The sequence below is a fragment of the Oncorhynchus mykiss genome, chromosome 18, assembly GCF_057628025.1.
Source record: "Oncorhynchus mykiss isolate SJ-2025 chromosome 18, ASM5762802v1, whole genome shotgun sequence".
In the NCBI taxonomy this organism is placed as follows: domain Eukaryota; kingdom Metazoa; phylum Chordata; class Actinopteri; order Salmoniformes; family Salmonidae; genus Oncorhynchus; species Oncorhynchus mykiss.
In genome coordinates this window covers 40691350-40712271 of record NC_143039.1, presented here as the reverse complement: position 1 = coordinate 40712271, position 20922 = coordinate 40691350, and the positions used below count along the sequence as shown (strand labels likewise).

The following is a 20922-nucleotide window of genomic DNA, read 5'->3' as shown; positions in this document are numbered from 1 at the left end:
CACAGCCAAAAGCACCAGCGGGGTGCAGGAAAGACAACTCCTTCCCTCTCTGTCCGTCTGTCTGTCTGCAGAACGTAACGGGCACCAACTCACTGTCGGTAACTACTGGTGGCACAGCATCAGAATGGATCCTAATGAGTTCCACTTTAGAGATAGTCACAAGATGTTCCTCTTCCTCTGCAGGGCATCACTAGCCCGGTGGAACCAGCCTGCTTGCTCTGTTGACCATTCTATTTCACTTCACATATCACCCTGGGCTTAATCCAATAGACAGGCATTTGGACGCAGAGAGAGAGAGAAGCATGTGGTAATCCATCAGAAATGGATATGTCATTGAAGATTAAAGAAGGCATGCTATTGAAATGTCTTGCTGTGCCCTCACATGGTATTCCCAGAACACCATGTAAGGCCCTTCGAGACCAGGTGAAAAATAGACCATTACTAACCCAATCCATTACTACCCAGTCATACTGTACACCAGCATGTCCACTCTATCCATGGAAATGAGGGATGTGGGCTCAGAGTAGTCTTGGTCCATCACTGTTATCCACATAGACTTAGAATTACTGGAACGGGAATCCGTCTCCATGCTCATTTACATTTATTCAGAGCGACTTAGTGCATTCATCTTAAGACAGCTAGATGAGACAACCACATCTCAGTCATGGTAAGTAAGCTGCTATCCACAGAATCAGTGCTAGTAAGAAAAGGACGTGTGGAGGATTGGTACTAGCAGCAACCTATCTGCTTTTCCAGTCTGATCCAGTGTTAACCTGTAGGAGTGGGAGTGTTAGATCCTTTGCCCGCAGGAGCATGGCTGCTCTCAGGGAGAATAAAGGGACAAAGTGATGCGCTAATAGGCAGAGTTGTAAAGAACAAGCCATCTCTCAGACCGGCCAATAAGAAAAAAAGATTAAGATGGGCAAAAGAACACAGACACTGGACAGAGGAACTCTGCCCAGAAGGCCAGCATCCCGGAGTCACCTCTTCACTGTTGACGTTGAGACTGGTGTTTTGCGGGTACTATTGTATGAACCTGCCAGCTGTTTCTCAAACTAAACACTCTAATGTACTTATCCTCTTGCTCAGTTGTGCACCAGGCCTCCCACTCCTCTTTCTATTCTGGTTAGGGCTAGTTTGTGCTGTTCTGTGAAGGGAGTAGTACACAGCGTTGTATCAGATCTTAAGTTTCTTGGCAATTTCTCGCATGGAATAGCCTTAATTTCTCTGAACAAGAATAGACTGACGAGTTTCAGAAGAAAGTTATTTGTTTCTGGCCAATTTGAGCATGTAATTAAACCCACAAATGCTGATGCTCCAGATACTCAACTAGTCTAAAGAAGGCCAGTTTTATTGCTTCTTTAAGCAGGACAACAATTTTCAGCTGTGCTAACATAATTGCAAAAGGATTTTCTAATGATCAATTGGCCTTTTAAAATTATAAACTTGGATTAGCTAACACAATGTGCCATTGGAATACAGAAGTGATGGTTGCTGATAATGGGCTTCTGTACGCCTATGTACAGTCGTGGCCAAAAGTTTTGAGAATGACACAAATATACATTTTCAGAAAGTCTGCTGCCTCAGTTTGTATGATGGAAATTTGCTTATACTCCAGAATGTTATGAAGAGTGATCAGATGAGTTGCAATTATTTGCAATGTCCCTCTTTACCATGCAAATGAACTGATTCCCCAAAAAACATTTCCACTGCATTTCAGCCCTGCCACAAAAGGACCAGCTGACATCATGTCAGTGATTCTCTTGTTAACACATGTGTGAGTGTTGATGAGGACAAGGCTGGAGATCACTCTGTCATGCTGATTGAGTTCAAACAACAGACTGGAAGCTTCAAAAGGAGGGTGGTGCTTGGAATCATTGTTCTTCCTCTGTCAACCATGGTTACCTAAAAGGAAACACGTGCCGTCATCATTGCTTTGCACAAAAATGGCTTCACAGGCAAGGATATTGCTGCCAGTAAGATTGCACCTAAATCAACCATTTATCGGAACATTAAGAACTTCAAGGAGAGCGGTTCAATTGTTGTGAAGAAGGCTTCAGGGCGCCCAAGAAAGTCCAGCAAGCGCCAGGACCGTCTCCTAAAGTTGATTCAGCTGCGGGATCGGGGCACCACCAGTACAGAGCTTGCTCAGGAATGGCAGCAGGCAGGTAGTGTATCTGCACGCACAGTGAGGCGAAGACTTTTGGAGGATGGCCTGGTGTCAAGAAGGCAGCAAAGAAGCCACTTCTTTCCAGGAAAAACATCAGGGACAGACTGATATTCTACAAAATGTACAGGGATTGGACTGCTGAGGACTGGGGTAAAGTCATTTTCTCTGATGAATCCCCTTTCCGATTGTTTGGGGCATCCGGAAAAAGCTTGTCAGGACTGATGCACTACCATCAGTCCTGCATCATGCCAACGGTAAAGCATCCTGAGACCATTCATGTGTGGGGTTGCTTCTTTGTGTCATTCTCAAAACTTTTGGCCAGGACTGCAGATATTCCATTAAAAATCAGCCGTTTCCAGCTACAATAGTCATTTACAACATTAACAATGTCTACAATGTATTTCAGATGAATTTGATGTTATTTTAATGGTCCAAAAAATTTGATTTTCTTTCAAAAACAAGGACATTTCTAAGTGACCCCAAACTTTTGAACGGTAGTGTACATGAAATGTAGCAATGTCATGCATGTGAAACACTATCAAGGAACGCCAACTGAAAAACAAGAACAGTGATTTAGACAATGACATTGTCAAAGTGACTGATGTTACCAACACATTTTGACGGCAGAGTAGAACAGAGTTGACCTTCAAAACCAGCTCTGTGTTTTCGCAACGAGGAACTTTCTTCACCACCGTTTAACGGGGGCCGACATTCCTATACACATTCTTTACCGTAAAAACACGGCTGTATTCTCGGAAGCCTACGATCGCCGTTGCTGGGGCAGAACGGGAACATTCCGTTATTTCCTTTGGGAGAGAAAAAAAAAAAAAAAAACCCAGCCATGTAGCCACAGGGACAACGGGAACAGCCAAAAAGTATTCTGAGGTGTGGTGGCCATTTTAGTTGTTGACTCTGAGGACAGACACTGCCGAATGGCAGGTGCTGAAACTGAGCCTTTCGTAAGACAGAGCAGGCTGAACGGCATGACGTGAAACAGCGTACCATGTGTAAACACTCCATCTTAAAGAACGTAAACATACCTAGTTATATAGGCGATCGCAAGATCCCACTGAAACCTATTTCCACAGGTTTCTCCTATGAAGTAACCATAAAGGGGCTTTCACATCTGGCTCCAGACCACATAATAAGAGGACACATGGCTTCTTTCTCGTAGATTATTAGGACATTGCATGCAATATGGAGCACATATAGTCTACATACAGTACAGCGCCTCAGGGCTGTACTAGGGCAGAAAGGAGTTTTTTATTAATACTTCATACTTTTCCCCCCTTCATCACACATCAAAACCCATCAACGCAGATTAACCCGCTCTAATCCTGCGTGTTAGCACAGCTGGGAGAGATTAGAGACATTCTTTCATCCCAGAGCCAACATGGCGTCGCAGTCGCTGACAGCTCACCTGGAAACACATGGGGCCGGCGGTAACTGTACAATACAGCACTGTTTCAATCCCACATTCCACCCAAGACACAGTGCTGGAGCAAACTAAGCCCCCACTGCCTCTGGAGCCATAGTGTTAGAGCAGGAAATGGGAGACTGGATAGTGTGCGACACCTCTAAATCGGCTTGATCCTGACATGAGGGGGAGTTCCTTTTTGGGGGGGGGGGTATGCAGGAATCTGGATTGAGTGATATGGTTGATGTGTGATTTAGTGGGTTAGAGGCGTCATAATATCGCCTGGTCTTCACATAGAGGCCTGTTGTTCTAGTCACCAGGAAATGTGTTCAACTTTAGGGTACTGTATAAAGGAGATATGCTATTCAAACATCTTGCTTTTCACACACAGTATTACCATCGTGGATGTGGAGAGGGATATATGCAGAAGGAATGTAATTCTCTGCTGTAGATACTGTATTGACCATAGAATCCTGTACTATTTGACAAGGACCCTGACAGTGAACCATATCTGGTACTGATACTGTTCAGTACAGATTTGACAGTGATACTATGTGGCTGGAGTCAATTAAAAGATATGGCTGTGCTCCGGATACAGTCCGTAAAATATACTTTTTTTCCTTGAGTAGATGTAGGCTTTCAGAGAAATATGATTTTAGGCAGAATCTACCGTACACCCTGATCTGATTAGTTAAGGTGTTGGAGGCAGAATCTACCGTACACCCAGAGCTGATTAGTTAAGGTGTTGGAGGCAGAATCTACCGTACACCCAGAGCTGATTAGTTAAGGTGTTGGAGGCACAATCTACCGTACACCCTGATCTGATTAGTTAAGGTGTTGGAGGCAGAATCTACCGTACACCCAGAGCTGATTAGTTAAGGTGTTGGAGGCACAATCTACCGTACACCCAGAGCTGATTAGTTAAGGTGTTGGAGGCAGAATCTACCGTACACCCAGAGCTGATTAGTTAAGGTGTTGGAGGCACAATCTACCGTACACCCTGATCTGATTAGTTAAGGTGTTGGAGGCAGAATCTACCGTACACCCAGAGCTGATTAGTTAAGGTGTTGGAGGCAGAATCTACCGTACACCCTGATCTGATTAGTTAAGGTGTTGGAGGCACAATCTACCGTACACCCTGATCTGATTAGTTAAGGTGTTGGAGGCAGAATCTACCGTACACCCAGAGCTGATTAGTTAAGGTGTTGGAGGCAGAATCTACCGTACACCCAGATCTGATTAGTTAAGGTGTTGGAGGCTAAATGCAAAACTGGGGGACACAGGAAAAAGTCTCCACAAACTTCCAGTCAGATGCACATTTACTTCATTGTGGCCGAGCATTCCCACTATTGTTCGTGGAGATGTGCTATGATGAAGGTCGACTGACCGAAAGCTCAGCAAAAAAAAAAAAAAACTGCCTCTGACTGGAAGTGTGCGGAGAGTTTTTCCTGTGTCTCCATAGAAATATGATTTTACCTTAGTAGATACGGTCTTATGTGACTCAGTCGGGAGAGCATGACTCTTCCCGAAACCAAAGGTCGTGGGTTGGATTGCCGCTGGGGCCTCCCATATGAAAAATGTATGCACACCTGTCTAAGATGCTTAGGCAGAAACCATACACTATGTATATATCAGATACAGGAGGCATGGTACTACAGATACAGTAGCTGCAGTCTCAGAGTGATAGCACATGATGTGAGTAGGATATATGGGGTGTACAACGGTACATTCTCAGAGGCTTATGATTAGGCTCCAGTAGATCCAGTATGGAGGGGTCCATGGGTGGTACAGTACTCACACTTCCTGTAGTGCCCAGGGACAGATGGTTCATCTGCTGGGAGAGCGGGCCCATCATGTTGGCAGGCTGCATTGACATGGTGTGGTCCATGGCTGGGGTGATCACTGCACCCTGAGGGAGAGGAGAGAGGAGAGAGGGGAGAGGAGAGAGAGGAGAGGGGGGAGAGGAGTGAGGGGATAGGAGAGAGGAGAGGAGAAGAGAGAGGAGTGAGGGGAGAGGAGAGAGGAGTGAGGGGAGAGGGGAGAGGAGAGAGGAGTGAGGGGAGAGGAGAAAGGGGAGAGGGGATAGGAGAGAGGGGAGAGGGGAAAGTGGAGAGGAGAAAGTGGAGAGGAGAGAGAATAGAGGTCATGTTAATTCATTGGTGCCAATGGGTGGGCAAAGAATAAAGTAGCATTTTATGCATCAGTGGGTTGTTGAGCATTGGAGCAGCAGAGCATCAGAGAGTCAATACACCGACATATGAGGATGTTTCATTGATTGTCTGGAGTCAACACACATCTCTTCCCCTCATGCTACTGCGATGCGTGTAACCCTAATGGGCGGATCAGTAGTGGTCGAGGATTATTTTTCATAAAGCGCTCTGGACGGAACCAGAGGGAATGTGATGAATTCATTGCTGCTCTTTCATCGCTTTGTCACGAAACGAGTCACTTCTCGTTTTTCTCTACCAGCCAAACCTCTGGAGTAAGGGGTTCAGAAACGAAGCCTTGTTCCTCGGCTAGGCTCCGACTCTTTCCCCTTCACTCGCTTGCCCTCGTTCATTTGTCTAGTGCGTCTGTCTTCCTGTGTGTGTGTGCTGCGTGTGTGTACACCCTGCTGGTGACCGTGTGGGCCGATTGGAGAGCCAACTGAGCAGACACGGCCTGTCAGAATCGCTCAGGCTGTCTCCTCCCTGGCGTTCAGAACACTGGTGCTGTGCGGCATACAGCTTTCTCTCTGTTTCTCCCCTTTCAATTCAATACCTTTAAATTCAAATGGCTTTATTGGCAGGGGAAACAAATGTTTACATTGCCCGAAGCAAGTGAAATAGATAATAAAAAAAGTGAAATAAACAAAAAATGAACAGTAAACATGACACGTACAAAAGTTACATTTCAAAATTCATATTATGTCTATATACAGCGTTGTAACAATGTGCAAATAGGGTAAATATATAAATAAATATGGGTTGTATTTACAGTGGTGTTTGTTCTTCACTAGTTGACCTTTTCTTGTGGCAACAGGTCACAAATCGTCCTGCTGTGATGTCACACTGGGGTATTTCACCCAGTAGATAGTTTATCAAAATTGGATTTGTTCAAATTCCTTGTGGGTCTGTGTAATCTGAGGGAAATATGTGTCTCTAATATGGTCCTACATTTGGCAGGAGGTTTGGAAGTGCAGCTCAGTTTCCACCTCATATTGTGGGCAGTCTGGACATAGCCTGTCTTCTCTTGAGAGCCAGATCAGCCTACGGCAGCCTCTCTCAATGGCACGGCTATGCTCACCAGCTTGCTTAGGGGACTCTTCTCCAGATTTATCTCACTGTAGGTAATGGCTTTATTATTGAAGGTTTGGGAATCGGCTGTAGAATTTAAATATTTTCTGGATTTTGATAATTAGCCTATATCTGCTCTGCATGCATTATTTGGTGTTTTACATTCTACACAAAGGATATTTTTTGCAGAATTCTGCATGCAGAGTCTCAATTTGGTGTTTGTCCCATTTTGTGAATTCTTGGTTGGTGACCTCCCAACCATAATGGGCAATGAGTTCCATAACTGATTTAAGTATTTTTAGCCAGATCCTAATCGGTATGTTGAATTTTATGTTCCTCTTGATAGCATAGAAAGCCCTTCTTGCCTTGTCTCTCAGATTGTTCACAGCTTTCTGGAAGTTACCTGTGGCTCTGATGTTTAGGCAAAGGTATGTATAGTTTTTTGTGTGCTTGAGGGCAACAGTATCAAGATGTAATTTGTATTTGTGGTCCTGTCAACTGGACCTGTTTTGGAACACCATTATTTTTTGTCTTACGGAGATGTACTGTCAGGGCCCAGGCCTAACAGAATCTGTGCAGAAGATCTAGGTGCCGCTGTAGGCCCTGCTTGGTTGGGGACAGAAGCACCAGATCATCAGCAAACAGTAGACATTTGACTTCAGATTCTAGTAGGGTGAGGCCGGATGCTGCAGACTGTTCTAGTGCCCGTGCCAATTCGTTGATATATATGTTGAAGAGGGTGGGGCTCAAGCTGCGTCCCTGTCTTACCCCACGTCCATGTGGAAAGAAATGTGTTTGTTTTTTGCCAATTTTAACTGCACACTTGTTGTTTGTGTACATTTTAGAATGCTTTCCATCAATGTGTATAGCAGACCCTCATGCCAAATTGAGTCAAAAGCTTTTTTGAAATCAACAAAGAATGAGATGACTTTGGCTTTGTATTGGTTCGTCTGTTTGTCAATTAGGGTGTGCAGGTTGAATACGTGGTCTGTCGTACTGTAATTTGGTAAAAATGTGACATTTTCTCAGTACATTGTTTTCACTGAGGAAATGTACGAGTCTGCTGTTAATGATAATGCAGAGGATTTTCCCAAGGTTACTGTTCACCCATATCCCACAGTAGTTAGTCTCCACTTTTGTGGATTGGGGTGATCAGTCCTAGATTCCAAATATTGAGGAAGATGCCAGGGTTGAGGATACCGTTAAAAAGTTTAAGTTCAGGCAATTGTAATTTGTGGTCTGTATATTTTATAATTTAATTTAGGATACCATCAACACCACTGGCCCTTTTGGGTTTCTGATTTCTGACGTGCTGTTCCTTCCTTTTCCGTTGTGTATTTCTCTATTGTTTTAGTGATTCACCCTAGTGAAGGCGCAGGCTCAGGTTTTCTGTGTCTCTATGTTTTTGGTTGGATAGGTTTCTCAGTTTCTTTCTTAGGTTTTTGCATTCTTCATCAAATCATATTTTGCATTGTTGTTAATTTTCTTAAGTTGTCTGCTTTACATTTTTAGATTTGATGAGCTGAGAGGTCAAATATACTGTTCAGGTTTTCTACCTGTTCAGGTTTTCTGCCAAGTCTACACCTATTACAGTGAACTGTTTTGTCTAGGAAGTCTAGAAGGGATTGAATTAGTTGTTGCCTGATTGTTTTTTTTGGTAGGTTTCTACACTACTTTCCTTCCATCTATAGCATGTATTAATGGTATGCAGTTCCTTTGGTTTTGACTGAGTATTACTTCGTTCAAGTAGATTGTGATTTTGCTGTGATCTGATACGGGTGTCAGTGGGCTGACTGTGAACGCTCTGAAAGAAACAGTGTGTTCCTCTCTCCCCTCCTTAAGTTCTCTCCTCCCAGACCGGGGTGCAGCCAGCTCTCTCAGACAGGGGGGGGGGGGGGTTGTGCTGGTCTGTTTTGTGTGTCTGTGCTGTCTGGAGTGTGTGGACTAGCTCTCTGAGCTCCACCATGTCTCTCTCCAGCTCTGTGAATTTATCCCTCTCAATGATGCAGGAGCAGAGCAGTTGTTGGACCTGGGTATGTGCTGGGAGGGTGACTATCCTCGTCTTCAGGACAGCTTGAGGTGTGATCAGACTCACTCGAGGTGGGGGAGTCGTCACCAAGAGAAAGCTTCTCCTGCCGTGCTCTCTCTTTGATTCTGTGGAAGTCCTTTTGGAAATGTATGAAGTTGCCCTCCTCCACCACTGTTCCGTTGTTGTACAGGTTGACAGAAGGTGTCTCAGTCTCAGGGTCCTCGTTTTACACTATTCTGATTTTCCACCCTCCGCCTGTACCCTCTCTCTTAAAAGAGGGGTAGAGTGCTCTAATCGCCGTGTGCCATGCCCAGGGAAGGTCTGTGTGGAAGATTAGGTTGCTTACCTTTGTGGCTTTTTTGTAGCAGTCAACAAAAAGTGTCTTTGGATTGTCCATGAGGAGCTTCTCTTTGTACTCTTTCCGTGCCTTGTCACTTTTCATATCTAAGGGGTGCTGTACTGTGGTGACCTCTGCACAGAGGGAGGAGCAGGGGGCCAAAGAGGGCTCTGCATTTCGGTGGGAGAGGAACTCTGCTGCCATTGTTGGGCTCAGGGGCTTCAATACCGCTCACTTCTCTCTTCAGTGCTAATTAATGTTGCAGCCGGGTTCTTTATGAAGTTAAATATCTAGAGATTATTGTTATGCTCTTTTCATTCTAGGCTTTCGAGGTAGCTTCAGACTGAACAGTAAGAATCCTTCCAGGTCATTTTGTCCAAAATCAGGATGTAGGGTTGGAGTTTTGATTTGGAGTGAAGGTTATGTTGTGGAGGGTATTATCATGTATATATCCTTGTAAAAAAATCCAAGTTTATACAACCCTAAATCTATCTTTCTGTAAAAACATGCACCTATCCCACTCTCTCTTTCTTGCTTCCTCTGGCTCTCTTCCATCACTCTCTCGCTCTCTTCCATCACTCTCTCGCTCTCTCTCCTCTTGCTTTTCTCTCTCTTTCTGTTTCTTTCATTTTCCCTTTCTCTTTTCTATCTCACCTATCTTTCTCCCTTCAGGAGTTTCATCTCAACAAGAAATAACGAGGGCGGGCTGGAGAGAGGAGGGGGGTGGGCAGTGTAGGGTAATGGGAAAGAGGGTGACAGGAGGAGAGGAGAGAGAGATTGGGAGAGGGGGGGTAGAGAGACAGAGACAGAGACAGAGAGAGAGAGAGAGAGAGAGATTGGGAGAGGGGGAAAAGAGAGAGAGAGAGAGACAGATAGAGAGAGTGAGATTGGGAGAGAGAGAGAGAGAGATTGGGAGTGAGATTGGGAGAGGGGGAAGAAAGAGAGAGACAGAGAGAGTGAGAGATAGTGAGATTGTGAGAGTGAGATTGGGAGAGGGGGAAGAGAGACAGAGAGAGAGACATAGAGAGAGTGAGTGAGAGAGAGAGTGAGATTGGGAGAGTGAGATTGGGAGAGGGGGGAGAGACAGAGAGAGACAGATAGAGAGAGTGAGAGAGAGAGTGTGAGATTGGGAGAGGGGGGAGAGACAGAGAGAGACAGAGAGAGAGTGAGAGAGAGAGAGTGTGAGATTGGGAGAGGGGGGGAAGAGACAGAGAGAGAGACAGATAGAGAGACAGATAGAGAGTGAGAGAGAAGACAGGCTATGTGCTCACTGCCCACAAAATGAGGTGGAAACTGAGCTGCACTTCCTAACCTCTTGCCCAATGTATGACCATATTAGAGAGACATATTTCCCTCAGATTACAGAGATCCACAAAGATTTTGAAAATCCAATTTTGAAAAACTCCCATATCTACTGGGTGAAATTCCACAGTGTGCCATCACAGCAGCAAGATTTGTGACCTGTTACCACAAGAAAAGGGCAACCAGTGAAGAACACACACCATTGTAAATACAACCCATATCTATGCTTATTTATTTTATCTTGTGTCCTTTACCATTTGTACATTGTTAAAACACTGTATATATATATAATATGACATTTGTAATGTCTTTATTGTTTTGAAACTTCTGTATGTGTGATGTTTACTGTTAATTTGTATTGTTTATTTCACTTTATATATTCACTTTATATATTATCTACCTCACTTGCTTTGGCAATGTTAACACATGTTTCCCATGCCAATAAAGCCCTTGAATTGAATTGAATTGAGAGAGTGTGAGATTGGGAGAGGGGGGGAAGAGACAGAGAGAGAGACAGAGAGAGAGACAGATAGAGAGAGGGAGAGGGAGAGACAGATAGAGAGACAGAGACGGGGACAGATAGAGAGAGGGAGAGAGAGACAGAGAGTGAGAGAGACAGAGAGATTGGGAGAGGGGGGAGAAGAGAGACAGATAGACAGAGAGAGAGACAGAGAGAGACAGAGAAAGGGAGGGAGAGACAGAGACAGATAAATAGAGAGACAGAGATAGACAGAGACAGATAGAGACAGATAGAGACAGACAGAGAGAGAAAGAGACAGATAGAGAGAGAGAGAGAGAGACAGAGACAGATAGAGAGACAGTGAGAGACAGAGAAAGAGATGACAGAGAGAGAGAGAGACAGAGAGAGAGAGACAGAGAGAGATACAGAGAGAGAGAGACAGAGAGAGATACAGAGAGAGAGAGAGACAGAGAGAAATACTTGAATCAGTCATAGAGCCCATTGCCCTTTATGGTTGTGAGGTCTGGGGTCCGCTCACCAACCAATACTTCACAAAATGGGACAAACACCAAATTGAGACTCTGCACGCAGAATTCTGCAAAAATATCCTCCGTGTACAACGTAGAACACCAAATAATGCATGCAGAGCAGAATTAGGCCGATACCCACTAATTATCAAAATCCAGAAAAGAGCCGTTAAATTCTACAACCACCTAAAAGGAAGTGATTCACAAACCTTCCATAACAAAGCCATCACCTACAGAGAGATGAACCTGGAGAAGAGTCCCCTAAGCAAGCTGGTCCTGGGGCTCTGTTCACAAACACAAACACACCCTACAGAGCCCCAGGACAACAGCACAATTAGACCCAACCAAATCATGAGAAAACAAAAAGATAATTACTTGACACATTGGAAAGAATTAACAAAAAAAACAGAGCAAACTAGAATGCTATTTGGCCCTAAACAGAGAGTACACAGCGGCAGAATACCTGACCACTGTGACTGACCCAAAATTAAGGAAAGCTTTGACTATGTACAGACTCAGTGAGCATAGCCTTGCTATTGAGAAAGGCCGCCGTAGGCAGACATGGCTCTCAAGAGAAGACAGGCTATGTGCTCACTGCCCACAAAATGAGGTGGAAACTGAGCTGCACTTCCTAACCTCCTGCCCAATGTATGACCATATTAGAGAGACATATTTCCCTCAGATTACACAGATCCACAAAGAATTCGAAAACAAATCCAAATTTGAAAAACTCCCATATCTACTGGGTGAAATTCCACAGTGTGCCATCACAGCAGCAAGATTTGTGACCTGTTGCCACGAGAAAAGGGCAACCAGTGAAGAACACACACCATTGTAAATACAACCCATATTTATGCTTATTTATTTTATCTTGTGTCCTTTAACCATTTGTACATTGTTAAAATACTGTATATATATATAATATGACATTTGTAATGTCTTTACTGTTTTGAAACCTCTGTATGTGTAATGTTTACTGTTCATTTTTGTTGTTTTTCACTTTATATATTCACTTTGTATGTTGTCTACCTCACTTGCTTTGGCAATGTTAACATATGTTTCCCATGCCAATAAAGCCCTTGAATGGAATTGAATTGAGAGAGACAGAGAGAGATACAGAGAGAGAGAGAGACAGAGAAAGAGATGGACAGAGAGAGAGAGAGACAGAGAGAGAGAGACAGAGAGACATACAGAGAGAGAGAGACAGAGAGAGATACAGAGAGAGAGAGAGACAGAGAGAGAGACAGAGAGAGATACACAGAGAGAGAGAGAGAGACAGAGAGAGAGACAGAGATAGAGAGCGAGAGAGAGAGAGAGACAGAGAGTGAGAGAGAGTAGTGATAGATAGAGGAGTTAGATGAATAGAGGAGTTAGATGGATGTGGGGACACTGAGAAAAGGGGGCGAGAGATGGATTGAGGGAGAGACAGGACAGAGCTAAGGGTACCTGTAACCAATTCAGCGGCTGACAATGCTTTTAAAATGGGAAACAGAGAGTAACGGAAGGGCTTAATTCACAGACGTGTTAAGCCGATTTGTGATTTCGATTTTCTGTGTTTGCGAGAGTGTGTGTGTATAGGAGTGTGTCTGTCTGTCTCTGTCTGTCTCTGTGTGAGTGTGTGCGTGCGTTTAAGAAAGATATACTAGATTGTATATATTCATGAGAATCTTATATGTATGAGAATGTGTTTTTGGATCTATATTCAATTAATGTTTGTGTCAGCGTGTGTATGTCATACTGAGTGTGTGTGTGTGTGTGTGTGTGTGTCATACTGAGTGTGTGTGTGTGTATGTCATACTGAGTGTGTGTGTGTGTGTGTCATACTGAGTGTGTGTGTGTGTATGTCATACTGAGTGTGTGTGTGTGTGTGTGTCATACTGAGTGTGTGTGTGTGTGTGTGTGTGTGTGAGCTGCTAACAGGAGAAGAGGATAAAGTGCAGCTAGTTAAAGATGGCATTGATCCTCATCTAGAGAGGAGAGATGTCAGACATCAAGGTTGTTAGATGAGCTGTAAAGCCCTCACTCTGTTGTTAAGCAGCCTTTACAGACTAACTCATGATTGAGCTAGGTAACTGTAGAGGCCCCGGGGCCCCTAATAGCAGGATTGCCCACCTTCAGGGCATACTGTAGGTATTGTGCACTGCCACCAAAGCACCTGCAGAGGAAAAAAAGGTTAGGCTACTGGTATTGCATAAGTCATTCAGTGCTAGTGTGTGTGTGTGTGTGTGTGTGTGTGTGTGTGTGTGTGTGTGTGTGTGTGTGTGTGTGTGTGTGTGTGTGTGTGTGTGTGTGTGTGTGTGTGTGTGTGTGTGTTGAGCAGAAAATGCTAGTTCAGAGAGTCTTTGTGTGCTGCCTGCCATGGCGGCAGCAGGTTCCAGGGCCTCGCGGGCTCCTTTCCAGGCTCGTAAACCCTAAGAAGAGAGGCTGGATTGTGGAGTGTATTTCACTAATCCACAGCACAAATCCCACCTAGGGCTATCAGACAGGCAGGGCTGCCCTCTCTTTGCAGCAGCCACGTGGCAAAGGCTAAGACACAAGTCTGAGGTACAGACTACCTGATAGCCTACCCGAAACACCACAATGTACACTTTGACTATACCTAGAGAGCCCCTATCACCAAGATTGAACAAACAGAAACCAACGAAAGAAAAAATGGACACACATTCTGAGACGAACGTAGAGACTTTGAGCATTTCTAAAACATCGTCACAAAATATACTACAGCAAGCGGGGGAGTATCAGACTAACTGATATGTGAGGGTACACATCGGTGACCGCGCAAATCAACAAGAAATCCAGTTAAGCCGATTAGGCCGACCCTGTGGCTGTGATATGCTCTGGTGAGACTGCTTCACCGCCCCAGATGTGCGTTGGCTGAAGCCACCTTGACCGTTACACGGCACGGTTACGACATGTCTGTCAACGGTCTCACTGTCCCGTGTGAGTGCCTGGAAACTCTGGCGCGGTGAATTCCAAGGTCTGTGATGGCTTGTGGTTGCCGTGGTAACGGGGCACCAAAACAAACGCCGGCGCGGCGTTCCCTGAAGCGGCCGTGGAATCGTTGTGGGACAGAGAGAGTGTGTGTGTGTGTGTGTGAGCAGTCTGTGTCTCAGGGGGAGATAGATGGGACATGGGGCTCTGGTATTTGACTTGTCTTCATGGGAGGTCTAGTCTCCAGGGATGGGCTAATTATTTATCAACTGTCCTCTGACTGACTTAGAGAATGAATAAACTCACCAGAAAGAGTAACAATCAAAGCTGAGGACAGGATCTGTATCAGAGTCAGAGGAAACGCTGGAATTGCTGTTTTATCGAGGCAATGAATTAATTTCTCCAAATTGTGCTAGTAGAAACAAATTGAAATGTATTGTAAGCAACTCTGACAAACATGCTGCATTCAATACCGCTATAACACTACAAGCCAGTAAAACATCACTATCAATATCACTAATAACATCAATACTAACCTGGTCCCAGATCTGGTTGTGCTTTTCATCACTATCAATATCACTAATAACATCAATACAAACCTGGTCCCAGATCTGTTTGTGCTTTTCATCCCTATCAATATCACTAATAACATCAATACTAACCTGGTCCCAGATCTGTTTGTGCTTTTCATCACTATCACTAATAACATCAATACTAACCTGGTCCCAGATCTGTTTGTGCTTTTCATCACTATCAATATCACTAATAACATCAATACTAACCTGGTCCCAGATCTGTTTGTGCTTCTACCTACACACCATTGTCATTGTCAAGCCAAATGTTTTGCATGACTGTTCCATAAAGAGTTGGCAAGAGAGCAGAAACAGACTGGCACCCAGGCTACACCAATACATCTCCTACTGACCAAACCAACGGTCTAGAACACAGAACAGACTGGCACCCAGGCTACACCAATACATCTCCTACTGACCAAACCAACGGTCTAGAACACAGAACAGACTGGCACCCAGGCTACACCAATACATCTCCTACTGACCAAACCAACGGTCTAGAACACAGAACAGACTGGCACCCAGGCTACACCAATACATCTCCTACTGACCAAACCAACGGTCTAGAACACAGAACAGACTGGCACCCAGGCTACACCAATACATCTCCTACTGACCAAACCAACGGTCTAGAACACAGAACAGACTGGCACCCAGGCTACACCAATACATCTCCTACTAACCAAACCAACGGTCTAGAACACAGAACAGACTGGCACCCAGGCTAAACCAATACATCTCCTACTGACCAAACCAACGGTCCAGAACACAGAACAGACTGGCACCCAGGCTACACCAATACATCTCCTACTGACCAAACCAACGGTCTAGAACACAGAACAGACTGGCACCCAGGCTACACCAATACATCTCCTACTGACCAAACCAACGGTCTAGAACACAGAACAGACTGGCACCCAGGCTACACCAATACATCCCCTACTAACCAAACCAACGGTCTAGAACACAGAACAGACTGGCACCCAGGCTACACCAATACATCTCCTACTGACCAAACCAACGGTCCAGAACACAGAACAGACTGGCACCCAGGCTACACCAATACATCTCCTACTGACCAAACCAACGGTCTAGAACACAGAACAGACTGGCACCCAGGCTACACCAATACATCTCCTACTGACCAAACCAACGGTCTAGAACACAGAACAGACTGGCACCCAGGCTACACCAATACATCTCCTACTGACCAAACCAACGGTCTAGAACACAGAACAGACTGGCACCCAGGCTACACCAATACATCTCCTACTGACCAAACCAACGGTCTAGAACACAGAACAGACTGGCACCCAGGCTACACCAATACATCTCCTACTGACCAAACCAACGGTCTAGAACACAGAACAGACTGGCACCCAGGCTACACCAATACATCTCCTACTGACCAAACCAACGGTCTAGAACACAGAACAGACTGGCACCCAGGCTACACCAATACATCTCCTACTGACCAAACCAACGGTCTAGAACACAGAACAGACTGGCACCCAGGCTACACCAATACATCTCCTACTGACCAAACCAACGGTCTAGAACACAGAACAGACTGGCACCCAGGCTACACCAATACATCTCCTACTGAACAAACCAACGGTCCAGAACACAGAACAGACTGGCACCCAGGCTACACCAATACATCTCCTACTGACCAAACCAACGGTCTAGAACACAGAACAGACTGGCACCCTGGCTACACCAATACATCTCCTACTGACCAAACCAACGGTCTAGAACACAGAACAGACTGGCACCCAGGCTACACCAATACATCTCCTACTGACCAAACCAACGGTCTAGAACACAGAACAGACTGGCACCCAGGCTACACCAATACATCTCCTACTGACCAAACCAACGGTCTAGAACACAGAACAGACTGGCACCCAGGCTACACCAATACATCTCCTACTGACCAAACGAACGGTCTAGAACACAGAACAGACTGGCACCCAGGCTACACCAATACATCTCCTACTGACCAAACCAACGGTCTAGAACACAGAACAGACTGGCACCCAGGCTACACCAATACATCTCCTACTGACCAAACCAACGGTCTAGAACACAGAACAGACTGGCACCCAGGCTACACCAATACATCTCCTACTGACCAAACCAACGGTCTAGAACACAGAACAGACTGGCACCCAGGCTACACCAATACATCTCCTACTGACCAAACCAACGGTCTAGAACACAGAACAGACTGGCACCCAGGCTACACCAATACATCTCCTACTGACCAAACCAACGCGCTAGAACACAGTACAGACTGGCATCCAGGCTACACCAATACATCTCCTACTGACCAAACCAACGGTCTAGAACACAGAACAGACTGGCACCCAGGCTACACCAATACATCTCCTACTGACCAAACCAACGGTCTAGAACACAGAACAGACTGGCACCCAGGCTGCACCAATACATCTCCTACTTACCAAACCAACGGTCTAGAACACAGAACAGACTGGCACCCAGGCTACACCAATACATCTCCTACTGACCAAACCAACGGTCTAGAACACAGAACAGACTGGCACCCAGGCTGCACCAATACATCTCCTACTGACCAAACCAACGGTCTAGAACACAGAACAGACTGGCACCCAGGCTACACCAATACATCTCCTACTGACCAAACCAACGGTCTAGAACACAGAACAGACTGGCACCCAGGCTACACCAATACATCTCCTACTGACCAAACCAACGGTCTAGAACACAGAACAGACTGGCACCCAGGCTGCACCAATACATCTCCTACTGACCAAACCAACGGTCTAGAACACAGAACAGACTGGCACCCAGGCTGCACCAATACATCTCCTACTGACCAAACCAACGGTCTAAAACACAGAACAGACTGGCACCCAGGCTACACCAATACATCTCCTACTGACCAAACCAATGGTCTAGAACACAGAACAGACTGGCACCCAGGCTGCACCAATACATCTCCTACTGACCAAACCAACGGTCTAGAACACAGAACAGACTGGCACCCAGGCTGCACCAATACATCTCCCACTGACCAAACCAACGGTCTAGAACACAGAACAGACTGGCACCCAGGCTACACCAATACATCTCCTACTGACCAAACCAACGGTCTAGAACACAGAATAGACTGGCACCCAGGCTACACCAATACATCTCCTACTGACCAAACCAACAGTCTAGAACACAGTCTAGAACACAGACTGGCATCCAGGCTACACCAATACATCTCCTACTGACCAAACCAACGGTCTAGAACACAGAACAGACTGGCACCCAGGCTACACCAATACATCTCCTACTGACCAAACCAACGGTCTAGAACACAGAACAGACTGGCACCCAGGCTACACCAATACATCTCCTACTGACCAAACCAACGGTCTAGAACACAGAACAGACTGGCACCCAGGCTACACCAATACATCTCCTACTGACCAAACCAACGGTCTAGAACACAGAACAGACTGGCACCCAGGCTGCACCAATACATCTCCTACTGACCAAACCAACGGTCTAGAACACAGAACAGACTGGCACCCAGGCTACACCAATACATCTCCTACTGACCAAACGAACGGTCTAGAACACAGAACAGACTGGCACCCAGGCTACACCAATACATCTCCTACTGACCAAACCAACGGTCTAGAACACAGAACAGACTGGCACCCAGGCTACACCAATACATCTCCTACTGACCAAACCAACGGTCTAGAACACAGAACAGACTGGCACCCAGGCTACACCAATACATCTCCTACTGACCAAACCAACGGTCTAGAACACAGAACAGACTGGCACCCAGGCTACACCAATACATCTCCTACTGACCAAACCAACGGTCTAGAACACAGAACAGACTGGCACCCAGGCTACACCAATACATCTCCTACTGACCAAACCAACGCGCTAGAACACAGTACAGACTGGCATCCAGGCTACACCAATACATCTCCTACTGACCAAACCAACGGTCTAGAACACAGAACAGACTGGCACCCAGGCTACACCAATACATCTCCTACTGACCAAACCAACGGTCTAGAACACAGAACAGACTGGCACCCAGGCTGCACCAATACATCTCCTACTTACCAAACCAACGGTCTAGAACACAGAACAGACTGGCACCCAGGCTACACCAATACATCTCCTACTGACCAAACCAACGGTCTAGAACACAGAACAGACTGGCACCCAGGCTGCACCAATACATCTCCTACTGACCAAACCAACGGTCTAGAACACAGAACAGACTGGCACCCAGGCTACACCAATACATCTCCTACTGACCAAACCAACGGTCTAGAACACAGAACAGACTGGCACCCAGGCTACACCAATACATCTCCTACTGACCAAACCAACGGTCTAGAACACAGAACAGACTGGCACCCAGGCTGCACCAATACATCTCCTACTGACCAAACCAACGGTCTAGAACACAGAACAGACTGGCACCCAGGCTGCACCAATACATCTCCTACTGACCAAACCAACGGTCTAAAACACAGAACAGACTGGCACCCAGGCTACACCAATACATCTCCTACTGACCAAACCAATGGTCTAGAACACAGAACAGACTGGCACCCAGGCTGCACCAATACATCTCCTACTGACCAAACCAACGGTCTAGAACACAGAACAGACTGGCACCCAGGCTGCACCAATACATCTCCCACTGACCAAACCAACGGTCTAGAACACAGAACAGACTGGCACCCAGGCTACACCAATACATCTCCTACTGACCAAACCAACGGTCTAGAACACAGAACAGACTGGCACCCAGGCTACACCAATACATCTCCTACTGACCAAACCAACGGTCTAGAACACAGAATAGACTGGCACCCAGGCTACACCAATACATCTCCTACTGACCAAACCAACAGTCTAGAACACAGTCTAGAACACAGACTGGCATCCAGGCTACACCAATACATCTCCTACTGACCAAACCAACGGTCTAGAACACAGAACAGACTGGCACCCAGGCTACACCAATACATCTCCTACTGACCAAACCAACGGTCTAGAACACAGAACAGACTGGCACCCAGGCTACACCAATACATCTCCTACTTACCAAACCAACGGTCTAGAACACAGAACAGACTGGCACCCAGGCTACACCAATACATCTCCTACTGACCAAACCAACGGTCTAGAACACAGTCTAGAACACAGACTGGCATCCAGGCTACACCAATACATCTCCTACTGACCAAACCAACGGTCTAGAACACAGAACAGACTGGCACCCAGGCTGCACTAATACATCTCCTACTGACCAAACCAACGGTCTAGAACACCGAACAGACTGGCACCCAGGCTACACCAATACATCTCCTACTGACCAAACAAACGGTCTAGAACACAGAACAGACTGGCACCCAGGCTACACCAATACATCTCCTACTGACCAAACCAACGGTCTAGAACACAGAACAGACTGGCACCCAGGCTACACCAATACATCTCCTACTGACCAAACCAACGGTCTAGAACACAGAACAGACTGGCACCCAGGCTACACCAATACATCTCCTACTGACCAAACCAACAGTCTAGAACACAGAACAGACTGGCACCCAGGCTACACCAATACATCTCCTACTGACCAAACCAACGGTCTAGAACACAGAACAGACTGGCACCCAGGCTACACCAATACATCTCCTACTGACCAAACCAACGGTCTAGAACACAGTACAGACTGGCATCCAGGCTACACCAATACATCTCCTACTGACCAAACCAACGGTCTAGAACACAGAACAGACTGGCACCCAGGCTACACCAATACATCTCCTACTGACCAAACCAACGGTCTAGAACACAGAACAGACTGGCACCCAGGCTGCACCAA

The 20922-nt window shown here is 45.9% G+C and overlaps 1 protein-coding gene across 7 annotated transcripts in view; it reads right to left on the bottom strand.

Annotated features, from left to right (window-relative positions):
• The window catches only part of LOC110496032 (RNA binding motif, single stranded interacting protein), a 276061-nt gene that overhangs the window by 8305 nt on the left and 246834 nt on the right, over window positions 1-20922 (bottom strand). For all 7 annotated transcript variants that reach the window (XM_090208428.1, XM_090208424.1, XM_090208425.1 and 4 more), the window contains one exon: window positions 5386-5496. In XM_090208428.1, the coding sequence (XP_090064554.1) occupies window positions 5386-5496 (111 nt within the window). The remainder of the gene's footprint in view (window positions 1-5385; window positions 5497-20922) is intronic.